Below are 13,610 nucleotides of genomic sequence, written 5' to 3' on the forward strand. Positions count from 1 at the left end.
AAGTAAGACTAATGAATTAATAACAGGCAACATGGAAACATCGGAGAAGTTAAATCAATACTTTGCATCAGTTTTCATGTTGGAAGACACTGAACACATCCCAAAGACAACAGATGGCCTGATTTCAAATAAAAGGAAGAACTTGTAACAATAGTAATCACAAAGAACAAACTACTGTATTGAAAAAAGTAATGGGTCTGAAGGTGAGCAAGTCATTAGAAGCCAGTGGTCTACATCCAAGGTTTTTAAAGGCAGTGGAGCAATTAGTTAAGCAACACACATCAAAGTTGCTGATGAACGCAGCAGGCCAGGCAGCATCTCTAGGAAGAGGTACAGTCGACGTTTCGGGCCGAGACCCTACGTCATGACTAACTGAAGGAAGAGCTAGTAAGAGATTTGAAAGTGGGAGGGGGAGGGGGAGATCCAAAATGCTAGGAGAAGACAGGAGGGGGAGGGATGGAGCCAAGAGCTGGACAGGTGATTGGCAAAAGGGATATGAGAGGATCATGGGACAGGAGGCCTAGGGAGAAAGACGAGGAGGGAAAAAGCCAGAGGATGGGCAAGGGGTGTAGTCAGAGGGAGAAAAAGGAGAGAGAGAGAAAGAATGTGTGTATATAAATAAATAACGGATGGGGTACAAGGGGGAGGTGGGGCATTAGTGGAAGTTAGAGAAGTCAATGTTCATGCCATCAGGTTGGAGGCTATCCAGATGGAATATAAAGTGCTGTTCCTCCAACCTGAGTGTAGCTTCATCTTTACAGTAGAGGAGGCCGTAGATAGACATATCAGAATGGGAATGGGATGTAGAATTAAAATGTGTGGCCACTGGGAGATCCTGCTTTCTCTGGCGGATGAGCGTAGGTGTTCAGCGAAACGATCTCCCAGTCTGTGTCGGGTCTCACCAATATATAGAAGGCCACATCGGGAGAAAGGGACGCAGTATATCACCCCAGCCGACTCACAGGTGAAGTGTCGCCTCACCTGGAAGGACTGTCTGGGGCCCTGAATGGTGGTAAGGGAGGAAGTGTAAGGGCATGTGTAGCACTTGTTCCGCTTACAAGGATAAGTGCCAGGAGGGAGATCAGTGGGGAGGGATGGGGGGGACAAATGGACAAGGGAGTCGCGTAGGGAGTGATCCCTGCAGAAAGCAGAGAGAGGGGGGCAGGGAAAGATGTGCTTAGTGGTGGGATCCTGTTGGAGGTGGCGGAAGTTACGGAGAATAATATGTTGGACCCGGAGGCTGGTGGGGTGGTAGGTGAGGACCAGGGGAACCCTATTCCTAGTGGGGTGGTGGGAGGATGGAGTGAGAGCAGATGTGCGTGAAATGGGGGAGATGCGTTTGAGAGCAGAGCTGATGGTGGAGGAAGGGAAGCCTCTTTCTTTAAAAAAAGAGGACATCTCCCTCATCCTGGAATGAAAAGCCTCATCCTGAGAGCAGATGCGGCATGAAATGGGGGAGATGCGTTTAGTTAGAAATTAGTTGTAGATTTTTAAAACTCAATGAAAATTTTGGGAGAGCAGGATTAGAAAACTGTAAATATGGCACCATTGCTCAAGGCAAGCAAAACGAACACATACTGACACTTAATCAGTCTGACAGTTTTATAATTGATAATTGGTCATTCAAACTCCATTAAAATTTTAACATAATATGCATGGAATTAAACAATTGCAATTGCAGATACTATTAGTTGTACTCCTCTAGCTTTGCTTAAGAACGTGTCAAAGCCTTTGAGATCTATTTGTAACAGCAGATCGTTCATATATGCTATATAACTGCACATTTCTTGAAATATAAAAATAACAAAAATTACCCAAAGATTTAAGACTGCATTAGATTTTGGTGATGAACATTTGTTAAGTGGAGAAGTTACATAGGTTATATCATCAATCAAACTTTAAGGATTTCATACTAGTTTTATTAATTTGGTTTGAACTATGATAATGGATTCATTTATTATCCCACACAACAAAGCAGCATAAGCTGATGACCTTCCAAAGTAATTCATTGCTAACAAGAATATATGAAATGTGATTACAATTATCGTTTATGACGAAGCAAAATTGTTCTTTTGTTGGATAAAACTGTATTTCTTGTTATCAATAATTAATTCACTGTATTAAATGACACTTTCTAAAGATGTATGTATGTATGTCAGTAGCAGTGTTGGGCGAGGTAAGAAGATCCATGCATATAATTACTCATAAAGATATTGAACATTGTGTGCATAGTTATCAGCAGGAATCATGGTAATTCTTGAACTTTGAAGTTCTTGAGAATTTAGATCAATTTAACAGAAAATTAGAGTTCCTGTAGAAGTTCTGAACATTTTCTGTCAGATTTGCACTTGGAATTTACTGGAACATTGTGTAAGGAAATGAAATAATTCCCTTTTACTTTTGCAATACCTTTGAAGTTGCAAAGAATCAGCCCCAAATTGTAGAGATTTACAACCAGTAAGATAATAATGCAAAACGAACATCTGTTTTCAGTTTTATTAATTGTGTTAATTTTACTGATTATTTAGTAGAGTAATTACAAAATTGCTACATAACTGAAATTTACAATTACAACAGTAAAATTGTAGGATTAAGGTGAGAGGGGAAAGATTTAAAAGGGACCTGAGGGACAACTTCTTCATGTCGAGGTTGGTATATGAAAAGGGGTGCTGGGGAACATTTAAAATTAATTTTGACTGGTACGTAACTGGCTATGAGCCAAACCAGGCAAATGGGATCATCTTGGCATGGATGAGTTGGGCTGAAGGGCCTTTTTCTGTGTTGTGTTGCTCTGTGACTCTGACTAAATGATTAACATGTTATTTTAGACTCTTAAGTGTAGAAAAAACTGACAGCCCAGCATCCTGTCATTCATCATCATCATTATGTGCCGTGTCATATGACATGGGTGATCATGGTCTTAACTATGACCGCGATTGTTCTTGGCAAATTTTTTGACGGAAGTGGTTTGCCATTGCCGCCTTCTGGGTAGTTGTCTTTACAAGACAGATTGCCCCAGCCATTATCTATACTCTTCAGAGATTGTCTGCCTGACGTCAGTGGTCACATAACCAGGACTTGTGATAAGCACCAGCAGCTCATGTGATCATGCTCTACCTGCTCCCGTGGCTTCATGGGACGCTGATCGGGGGTGGGGGGCTAAGCAGATGCTACACCTTGCTGGCTAGCTGAAGGTAGGAGTGCCTTACACCTCTTTTGGGAGGGATGTATCTCCACCCCATCCTGTCATTATAACAATGATTACTCCTTAAAATGACTTGGAATATACTGTGGGAAGTGGCAGAATTTAGCTACTGCTGAGGCTGTAAAAAATAACATAATTTTTTTTTACATTATCAATGCTGGGACAACTGTAGCAATCTTATTGTTGAATGAGTAGCTGAATCTTACAATATTGTCATTGTACAGTTAAAAGAAAACGGAATAAATTGCCAGAGGACAATTGTCCATTGAAAAGGATAGTCCTGTTTTTATAATTGTCCAATTACACAAGGTTCAAGAAGAAATTAACGGTTGACTGATTTGCTAGTGGTGGAGGTGAAATTGTCAGTTACACTCAAGAGATAACTAGCTGTAGTAATGGTAGGGGGATAGGGAGTGACTTTAAACAAGACCTACAAGACCTGATTCAGTTGTTTGATGAGGTCACAAAGATGATTGATGAGAGTAGAGCAATAGATGTTGTCTAGGTGAATTTTCGTAAGGCTTTTAACTTAGTCCCTTATGGTAGACTTGATTCAGAAAAACAAGATGTATGGGATCGATAGTGACTTGGGAAATTGGATTCAGAATTGGCTTGTCCAGTGAAGGTGGATGGTAATGGTGGAGGGGTATTATTGTAGTTGGAGGACAGTAGGTCCAGTCTCTCTTAATCAGACACTTGTGAGCTGCGGCACTTTGAGAGGTAAAATGTAAGAGGAAAATATTTAATAAGTGGTGGGACCCTTGGGAGCAAGGGTCTTGCCACTTAGTATTTATTTTAAGAGGGATCTTGGAGTCAAGGAAGAGCTTCCTGGAATTGACAACACAAGTGGATAGGGTGGTAAAGAAGGCTAATGGCATGCTTGCCTTCATTGATAGGAGTGATGGGAGAATAAAAAGAGAGAACTTGCGTTACAACTGTGTAAAACTTCTGTTAGGCCAAATGTGGGGGATCGTGTAGTTCTGTTTGCCACGTGACTAGAAGGATATGGAAAGGATGTGGAAGAGTTTTAGCAAGATGACTGATAGGGACTGGTTGGACAAATTTGGATTGTTTTCTCTGGAGCATCAGAGGCTGAGGGGTTACCTGAATGATATGTATAAAGTTATGTAATGTATACATAGTGTAGGTATTCAGAGTCTTTTTTCCCCTGATCATGATTTTAATGTGAGCTGGGAAAAGATTGAAGCTTATGTGGCAAGTATTTCTACACAGAGAGTGGAAGGTGTTTGGACAAGCTGTCCGGGGAGATGGTGGAAGCACACACAACAGCAACTTTCAAAAATAATTTAGCAGGCGCGTCAACAAGTAGGCGATGGAGAGATACAGACTACATGTGGGAAGATGGGATTATTTTGATTTGGCATCAAAGTTGGCATAGAATTTGTAGGCCAGTGGGTGTGTTTCAGTGCTGTACTATTCTATGTTGTTAGAAGGTATTCTGGAGTTATGGAATTGTGTGGAAGTTAGATATTATTTAAAAAAAGAGACAGTTTTCAAAAATTAAGTATTCACAATTTAAATTCCACCGATACCTTAAGGCCATTGAAGCCAATGCATTGAGTGCCTTTTTCTTGGGAATGCCTGCAGGAATATGAGTCTCAGGGTAGTAGTATACAGTGACATATACAGTATGTACTTTGATAATAAATTTAATTTGAACTTCAAGTTTTTAATTCTGTATCATTGTAACTACACAGCACAAGACAAAAGTTGAATGTTTACTTTAATTAGCCTCCATTAAAATCTTCCTGATGAAATCAGTGTCAGATTTATTATCACTTGTATGAAATTTGTTGTTTTGTGGCTGCAGTTTGGTGCCAGATAGAAACATTACTGTAAGTTACAATGAAGAAATCCATTAAGCAGAGAGAACTCGTGAAGTGGTGTTCAATGGTTCATGGACCATTCAGAAATCTAATGAAGTGGGGATGTATATATAATTACTGTGTGTAATGTATAGATAGGGTAGGTAGTCGGATGGTAATTATGAGAAGGCGGCATGTTCTGGATGGTGAGGGTCTTTGTTAATGGATGCTTCCTTTTAAGGCACTATCTCCTGAAGATGTCCTTGATGTTGGGGAGGCTCGTGCCAGTGATTGAGCTGGCTGAGTCACAGCCCTCTTACAATCCTGTGCATTGGAGCCTCCATACCACGCACTGATGCAGCCAGTTAGAATGCTCCCCACTGTATATCTGTAGAACTCTGATAGAGTCTCTGGTGACATACCAAATTTCCTCCTCATGAAGTATTGCTTTTGACTTGCTTTCTTTGTGATTGCATCAATATGTTAGGCCCAGGATTGATCCTGTGAGATGCTGATGCCCAGGAAGTGAAACTGATGTCTGTTTCCACTGCAAATTCCTCAATGATGAGTGGTGTGTGTTCTCCTGACTTTCCTTTCCTGAAGCCCACAATCGATTGCTGTCGCTGAGTGTAAGGTTGTTGTTGCTACACACTTAACCAGCCGATCTGTCTCGATTGTGCATGCTTCCTTGTCACCGTCTGACTTCCTCCCAACAACAGTGGTGTCATTAGCAAATTTATGAATAGAGTTTGAGCTGTGCATAGCTACATAGTCGTGAGTGTAGAGAGAGTAGAAACGTACACGTCCTTGAGGTGTACCTGTGTTGATTGTCAGCGAGGAAGAGATATTATTACTGTTCTGTACTGACTGTGGCCTCCTGTTGAGGAAGTCAAGGATCTAGTTGTAGAGGGAGGTACAGAGGCCCAGGTCTTGAAGCTTGTTGGTTAGTACTGAGGGAAGGCCCTGAGTGGTCATCTCCTCTACTAACTATATTGAAGACACATCACTGATTTAATATAGTTCAAGGCATGTCTGTTTTGTCATTTAATATTCTGGTTGTTTGTACATTCAGGGAGCTATTCCTCAACACCATAACAAATGAGGTACAGCATATTTTGGGTATTTGGTGTTTTGTACTCACAAACCCTCACACCAGCTACTAGGATTTGAATATTCAAAGGAGTTTGGGATTTGGGATATTAATTGAGGTGTACTCCCACTGTGAATATGTAGTTCTGTAAAAGTTACCACACTACAATAAAAATGTTAAAGTGGTAATTTTTGAGATGACAGTTAATCATCTATTGTTCTTTTTGTATTAAAAAATGTACAAAACATCACTGTACTTTCCAGGTGGGGAGGGGAGAAATAGATTCCCCAGTAGGCCTGTTTGTGGTGAATAAAGACCTTTTATAGCAACCAGCTTCAGCATCTCTGATGATTCATTTCACAGTCACCTCATATGTTATATATCCGTTCTTCTTCATCCATAAATATCCCCTTGTGAAGATATTGGTAAAGTTTAATCAACACCTTTTTATGTGGAATTTCAGTCATGTGCACAAGAATGCCACGTCATTTGTTACAATGCTTTTAGTACTTTGGTACTATTTTCAAAGTGTGTGCTTTGAATTGGGAATATTCATTGAGATTGGGGGTAAATGTCAGCTGTAATTGCTGAAAATGTTTGATAAAGAAAGAAACTGCTGGAAAACTGAACTAGTTAGGCAGCATCTCTGGAAAGGTAAACCATTACAGCTTCAGGGTTGGAGCACTAACAGCACATTATGTGAAATTCCTCAGTGCATGATTGAAATTCCACATAAAATGGGTCAATTCATGAGGTAATGGAATATGTATGGATAACGCAAAGTGTTTGATTTGTGCTGCTTTCATCAGGTCTTTCCCTATTTTTCCAACATTATGCAGCAAGGTACTTCTTAAATGCTGTAAATGTTTTCACCTCTTCTACTAAGCAGATCTGAGCATTGATCAATCTCTGCTTGAATATTAAGTGGGACTACATTTTTGCAAAATATACTAACTGCTTTATTTGCAAAATAATGGAGTATGCTTTTTAAACAGCAAAGCTTCCTTTGGCAGTTTATTCCGATTTGAATACTTTCTGCTAAAGGGTCTGGGACCTGAGATTAACTGCTTCTCTTTCCACAGATGCTACATGACTTGCTGAGTTTTTCCAGCATTTTGTTTTTAATACTCACTGAAATCAACTTAGAATGTTTTGCCTAATTTATCAATAATCTGATGATGTCTCTGATAAATTTAGATATTATTTATTTTTTATTCCAACATTTAAGTTCTTTATGAATAAGGTGAATTTGTTTCAACAGTTACAATCTTTTCAAGGATGAGTGATTTGTAAAACTGTACTGTACTGGTTGGAACGATATAGGCTACATTAATCAGATAGAAGAAGATGTAATAGTAGAAGGAATTATGCTCAGTTTCAGATGATTCTCAAGTAATTGGCAAATATTCATATTAGAGAAATATTCTGTTTCCTAGTAGTAATATTAGGTAGCTATATGTAAAGTTTACAAAAAATGATTTTGAATAATTCTTCATATTATTAACATTATATCAAGGCAATGATATATTAGTACAATGTCATTTTACTCTTAGTGTGACTCTTGTTTTACAGAACTGAATGAAGTTGTCTTTGTCATTCAAAGCCAAAAGCAATCTTTCCATGCAAGTCAAGCAACAAAACTGAAACAAGACATCTTACTGCAGGCTGAGGCCTTTAGTCAAGTAAGTACCTCAAAATAGCACAGCTACAACAATCCATTCTGTGGTCATTTAATTGTTTGTAGTTGTATGTGTTAAAAGGTTGAACTACATTTTTTCAGTTTTTGTTTGTTCATTATGTGTCGTGTCATATAGCATAGGCAATCATGGTCTTTACATGACCATGATTGTTCTTGGCAAATTTTTCTACAGAACTGGTTTGCCATTGCATTCTTCTAAGCAGTGTCTTTACAAGATGGGTGACCCCAACCATTATCAATACTCTTCAGAGATTGTCTGCCTGGCATCATTGGTCACATCACCAGGACTTGTGATTTTCACCATCTGCTCATACGACCAACCACCACCTGCGCCCATGGCTTTAAATGATCCTGATCGGGGAGCTAAGCAGGTGCTACACCTTACCCAAAGGTGATCTGCAGGCTAGCAGAATGAAGGAGAGCATTACACCTTCTTTGGTAGAGACACATCTCCACTCTGTAACCCCTTTTTCAGATTTAGTTCATTTAAATCATAAAATTCATCTCTGATTTTACTTTATGTAATCTGCATTTGACTTAGTACAGAACAAAGATGAATTAGGTTATAGGATATTTAATTTGGTTACTTATTACATGTATCAATGAAAAGCTTATCTTGCATTATGCTCATACATTTCAATTCATTTCACAATGCATTGAGGTAGTACAAGGTAAAATAACAACAGTGCAGAATCAAGTGTTACAGTTCATGAGTTAGATTGTGAGGTCAAGAATCCATCTTATCATACTGGTTGTATGATGTTGTATGACATCTTTTTGCTGATATGTTGCTAATAAATACAATATCCTTTTAAAGCAAGTAAAAGACAAAGGTCTCTGGACTAAAACAGTTGCTGCCCTCAGTGTCAGAGAGTTGGCTTCAATCCAGACATTGAGTGCTGTCTGGGTATAGTTTGCATTTTCTCTCTATGACCGTGGAGTTTTCTTCCAGGTGACCTGGTTTCCTCCCTTATCTCAAAGGCATGTTGTTTAATTATTTAATTAAGTTGTCTCTATTGAGTAGACAAGTGGTAGGATCGGGAGTGAGCTGATGAGAGCTGGGAAGAATAAAAATGTTTTTAATGTAGGAATTGAATTGAATTGAATTGAACTGACTTTATTTCTTACATCCTTCACATACATGAGGAGTAAAAATCTTTTGTTACGTTACCGTCTGAATGTGCGATGTGCAAATTAGTGATTTGTAATAAATAGTATGGCAATTAGAATAGTAGTTGTAATAATACAATAAGATTATGTCTTACAGGACAGTCAATATAGTTTAGAAATACAATTATGTCAGCGTGAATTAATCAGTCTGATGGCCTGGTGGAAGAAGCTGTCCTTGAACCTATTGGTCCTGGCTTTAATGCTGCAGTATCGTTCCCGGATGGTAGCAGCTGGAACAGTTTGTGGTTGGGGATGACTCAGGTCCCCAGTGATCCTTCAGGCCCTTTTTACTCACCTGTTGCTGTAAATGCCCTGAATAGTGGGAAGTTCACATCTACAGATGCCCTGGGCTGTCTGCACCACTCTCTGCAGAGTCCTGCGATTGAGGGAAGTACAGTCCTCATACCAGGCAGTGATACAGCTGGTCAGAGTGTTCTCAATTGTGCCCCTGTAGAAAGTCCTTATGATTTGGGACTCATGCCGAACTTCTTCAACTGCATAAGCTGAAAGAGGCACTGGTGTTTTTTTCACCACACCGCCAGTATGTACAGACCAAGTGAGTTCCTCGGTGATGTGGATGCTGAGGAACTTAAAGCTGTTCACCCTCTCAACCCCAGATCCATTGATGTCAATAGGGGTTAGCCTATCTCCATTCCTCATGTAGTCCACAACCAGCTCCTTTGTTTTTGCAACATTGAGGGAGAGGTTGTTTTCTTGACACCATTTTGTCAGGGTGATGACTTCTCTGTAGGCTGCCTTGTTATTGTTTGAAATAATGCTAATCAATTTAGTATCATCTGCAGTTTTAATTAGCGGATTGGAGCTGTGGGTGGTGACACAGTCATGGGTGTGCAGAGAGTAAAGGAGGGGGCTTAGGGCAGAGCCCTGGGGACCTCCTTTGTTGAGGGTCAGAGGGGCAGAGGGGAGGGAGCCAATCTGCCGGTGATCTGATGGGAAGACCAAGATCCAGCTGCACAAGGCAGGGTGAAGGCCGAGGTCTCTGAGCTTCCTGTCGAGCCTGGACGGAGTTATGGTGTTGAATGTTGAACTGTAGTCTAAGAGCAGCATTCTAATATAAGCATCCCTCCTCTCCAGGGATCTTCGGATAGTGTGTAGAACTGTGGTTATTGCGTCATCTGTCGATCGGTTGTGTCAGTTGGTGAATTGTTGGGGTCCAGTGTGGATGGTAGCATGCTGCAGATATAGTCCTTGACCAGCCTCTCAAAGCATTAGTGTAAATAATTGTTGACAGTACGGGCATGGTGTTCAAAGAGCCTATTTCCGTGTCATTACTCCATGATCCTAAAAAAGAATAGATGGCTCAGAAGGTTTGGATTACATATATGTAAACACCAGAAATGTATTACCAAAGGCAGAGGAGCTTCAGGTGCATTTAACTATGTGAGATCTTGGTTTTATCAGAAACAGCTTTATTATCACTGATGTGAAAGTTTTTGTTTTGAGGCAGCAGTACTGTGCAAAGGTATAATTGCCCGTCAGGCTGGGCTCATCGGCCTTGGTTGGTAGCCAGCCTAGGAGAAGGACAACTCTGATTCCAAACCCAGGTAGATGGGACTTGTTAGCCTTGCCAGGCAGTCTGTCTAGGAGAAGGGAAACTCTGATACTCAACCTACAGCTTTGTGGTCACCACAGCTCACCGTGCCATTGTAGAATGCCTCCCAGCCTAAAGAGTGGAACAGTCTGTGCGCACCAATCCTCACTATAAACCTATGCAGCGCAGGCAGGAAGAGAAGTCCTACAGTGATGGAGAAGGGGCGAAATGACAGGTGTTAGATGACGCTGGAAGTCGCAGTCTCAACTCTGCATGTAGGTGGCCCAGACCCGTGGGTCATCTGTCTGCCCCTCTTGATCCTCGCAAGCAAAGAACCAGCCATCATCATCACTGTGCAAAGGCATAAAGTTACCATAAATTACAAAACAACTAATGCAAAAAAAAAGGAATGAAAGTTACTGTTCATGGATTCATGGACCATTCAAAAATCTGATGGCAGAAAGGAATTTGCTGTTCCTAAATCACTAAGTGTGGGTCTTTAGCCTCCTGTACCTCCTTCCTATTGGTAGAATGAGAAGAGGGCGTGTCCCAGATGGTGAGGGCCCAGAGTGATGGATGCTGCCTCCTTGAGGCACCGCCTCACGAAGATATCCCTGATATTGGGAGGATTATGCCCTTGTGGAGCAGGCTGAGTAAAACTCTGTTGCTTCTTGTGATTCTGTGCATTGGAGCCTCCATGCCTGGCTGTGATAGAGCCAGTCAGAATGTTCTCCACTGTACAGCAGTAGAAATTTGCTGGAGTCTTTGGTGATGTACCAAATTGACTCAAACTCCTTTTGAAGTTGAACTACTGGCTTTCCTTCCTTGTGATTGCATCAATATGTCGGACCCATGATATATCCTCCAAGATGTTGATACCAAGGAACTTGAAGCTGCCCACCCTTTCTCCTGCTGACTTCTTAATAGCAAAGACCTAGCTGGAAAAAAAGGCAAGAATGGCGCTAAATATGTTTGGATAAAAGGAATTCTCACTCTGACTCCTCATCATTTTTTCTGCAGTCCTGATGAAGGGTCTCGCCCTGAAACATCGACTGTACTCTTTATTGTAGATACTGCCTGGCCTGCTGAACTCCTCCAGCATTTTGTGCCTGTTGCTTGGGATTTCTAGATTCTACAGATTTTCTCTTGTTTGTGTCTGGATAAAAGATGTTCAGGAAGGATAGGGGAAGATAAAGAAGAGGGCAATTGAGTATTGATGAAGGAGAATATTGTAGTGCTGGAGAGAAGATACCCTGGCACAATCAAGCTCATCTATGTTATTTGGAACTAAGAAACATTAGAGGTGTGATTATATTACTGGGCTTTTCAATTGGCTGCTTACCAGGAAGATGTATTCAGAAACAATTTGCAGGGAAATTGTAGAGATTTGCCAAACACTTTAGGGTAGTGAAACTGGAGGACTTCACTTTCAAAATATAGACCCAGATAGCAATAATGGCTATAGAGAGGAGACGTTTTTGAGTCGCATTCAGGAGAAAACAACATTAGTTATTGTTAATTTGTCCCAGTTGGGAAAGCAGTTTTTTTGCGCTTGGTTCTTGGAAGAGATTAAAACCAAGTGAAGCAGGTATCAGTTGGGGAATTTATAGGAAACAGTGATAACAATAATATGTGGTTTCAAAAAAAAAATAATGCAGACCAGTCTGTGATTTAAAAAAAGTCTATAGGGGAAGGGTCAGGTTCATTGCAGTAAGAGGTGAACTTGCCTTAGCAGGTAGAGTGGAGGTGTTTTTTTCTCTATGATCTAGGTACGTTCCTATGAGGAAAAAGCATAGAGAAGTTAAAGTCATGGCTAACCAGAAGATAAAAATCAGCGAAAAAAAAAGCTCGATTTCTGGTTGTTGACGCAAGTGTGAACCAGGCTGATTGAAAGGAAAAAACAGTGGATGGAAAAGGAAAATAGAAAGAGAAACAGAGTTTAGAAGACAGAGACTAGCAGCAGTCATAAAACTCAAAAATACTGACGTGAAGAAGAATTGTAAGAATAAAAGTGAAGCTGATCAGAAATCAAATGGAAATTCACTCATTACGCCAGAGGGCAAAGGTAAGGGAAGGTGCTAAACAAGAAAAGTTTTCACCAAGGACAATATTCTATTAGAGAACCATCGAAGCTGAGATTCTGGATGGACTAAAGATTATTAAAGAGGAGGTACAAGAAAAATAGTTTGCCTAGTTTTGGTGTATCTTATATAATCCAGGTGAAATCGATCCTTGACTGCTGATAGATGTAATGGAGAAAATTGCCTTAAACCTGAATTTTCCAAGCAACTATAAATTCGTGGGTGGTATCTGAGGTATGGAAATTTGCATATGCTATATCCTTATTCTAAAAAGGGTGCAGGATAAACCTAGCAATTGCAGACAACATGCAATCAGTCCTGACGAAGGGTCTCGGCCTGAAGCGTCGACTGTACCTCTTCCTAGAGATGCTGCCTGGCCTGCTGCGTTCACCAGCAACTTTGATGTGAATTGCAGACAACAATTAATATTATCATGGTATCTTATCTGGAGGCTTTGTTAACAGTCATACAAGTGTTTTTTGAAAGTTTTGTTCAGTGCATTTGGATTTGTTGGGGTAAACGTATAGCATTATGAAGTTTAATACCATGCATACTGAAAATGAAATTGATTTGGTATGTAAACAACAGCAATTCTGCAGATGCTGGAAATTCAAGCAACACACGTCAAAGTTGCTAGTGAATGTTCACCAGCAACTTTGATGTGTGTTGCTTGATTTGGTATGTGAAGGAATTAGCATCTAACACTAGGTGGCAGTGCTGCCCTGAGGCTCTGTGCCTTAGAGCTTCATTTGTGTTTGAAGTCTTTTAATTTTATTTTGACATCACCTTAAACAAAAAAAGAGAAAATTCTGTTGTTTTGACCCCCTGAAATAGTTTTACTTTGAAATCTCTTTCCAACTGTTTATTTACTTAATTAATTGATTTAGTGATGCAGTGCGGAATAGGCCCTCCCAGCTCTTTGAGCCACGCTGTGTAGCAATCTTCAACAACCCGGATTTAACCTTAACCTGATCATGGGACAACTTA

At 40.3% G+C, this 13,610-nt stretch overlaps 1 protein-coding gene across 1 annotated transcript in view; it reads left to right on the forward strand.

Annotated features, from left to right (window-relative positions):
• The window catches only part of b3glcta (beta 3-glucosyltransferase a), a 192,679-nt gene that overhangs the window by 10,018 nt on the left and 169,051 nt on the right, over positions 1-13,610 (forward strand). The window contains exon 4 of the mRNA XM_063054279.1: positions 7,694-7,803. Coding sequence (XP_062910349.1) covers positions 7,694-7,803 — 110 coding nt within the window. The remainder of the gene's footprint in view (positions 1-7,693; positions 7,804-13,610) is intronic.

Source organism: Mobula hypostoma, chromosome 7 (genome assembly GCF_963921235.1).
Source record: "Mobula hypostoma chromosome 7, sMobHyp1.1, whole genome shotgun sequence".
Lineage (NCBI taxonomy): Eukaryota > Metazoa > Chordata > Chondrichthyes > Myliobatiformes > Myliobatidae > Mobula > Mobula hypostoma.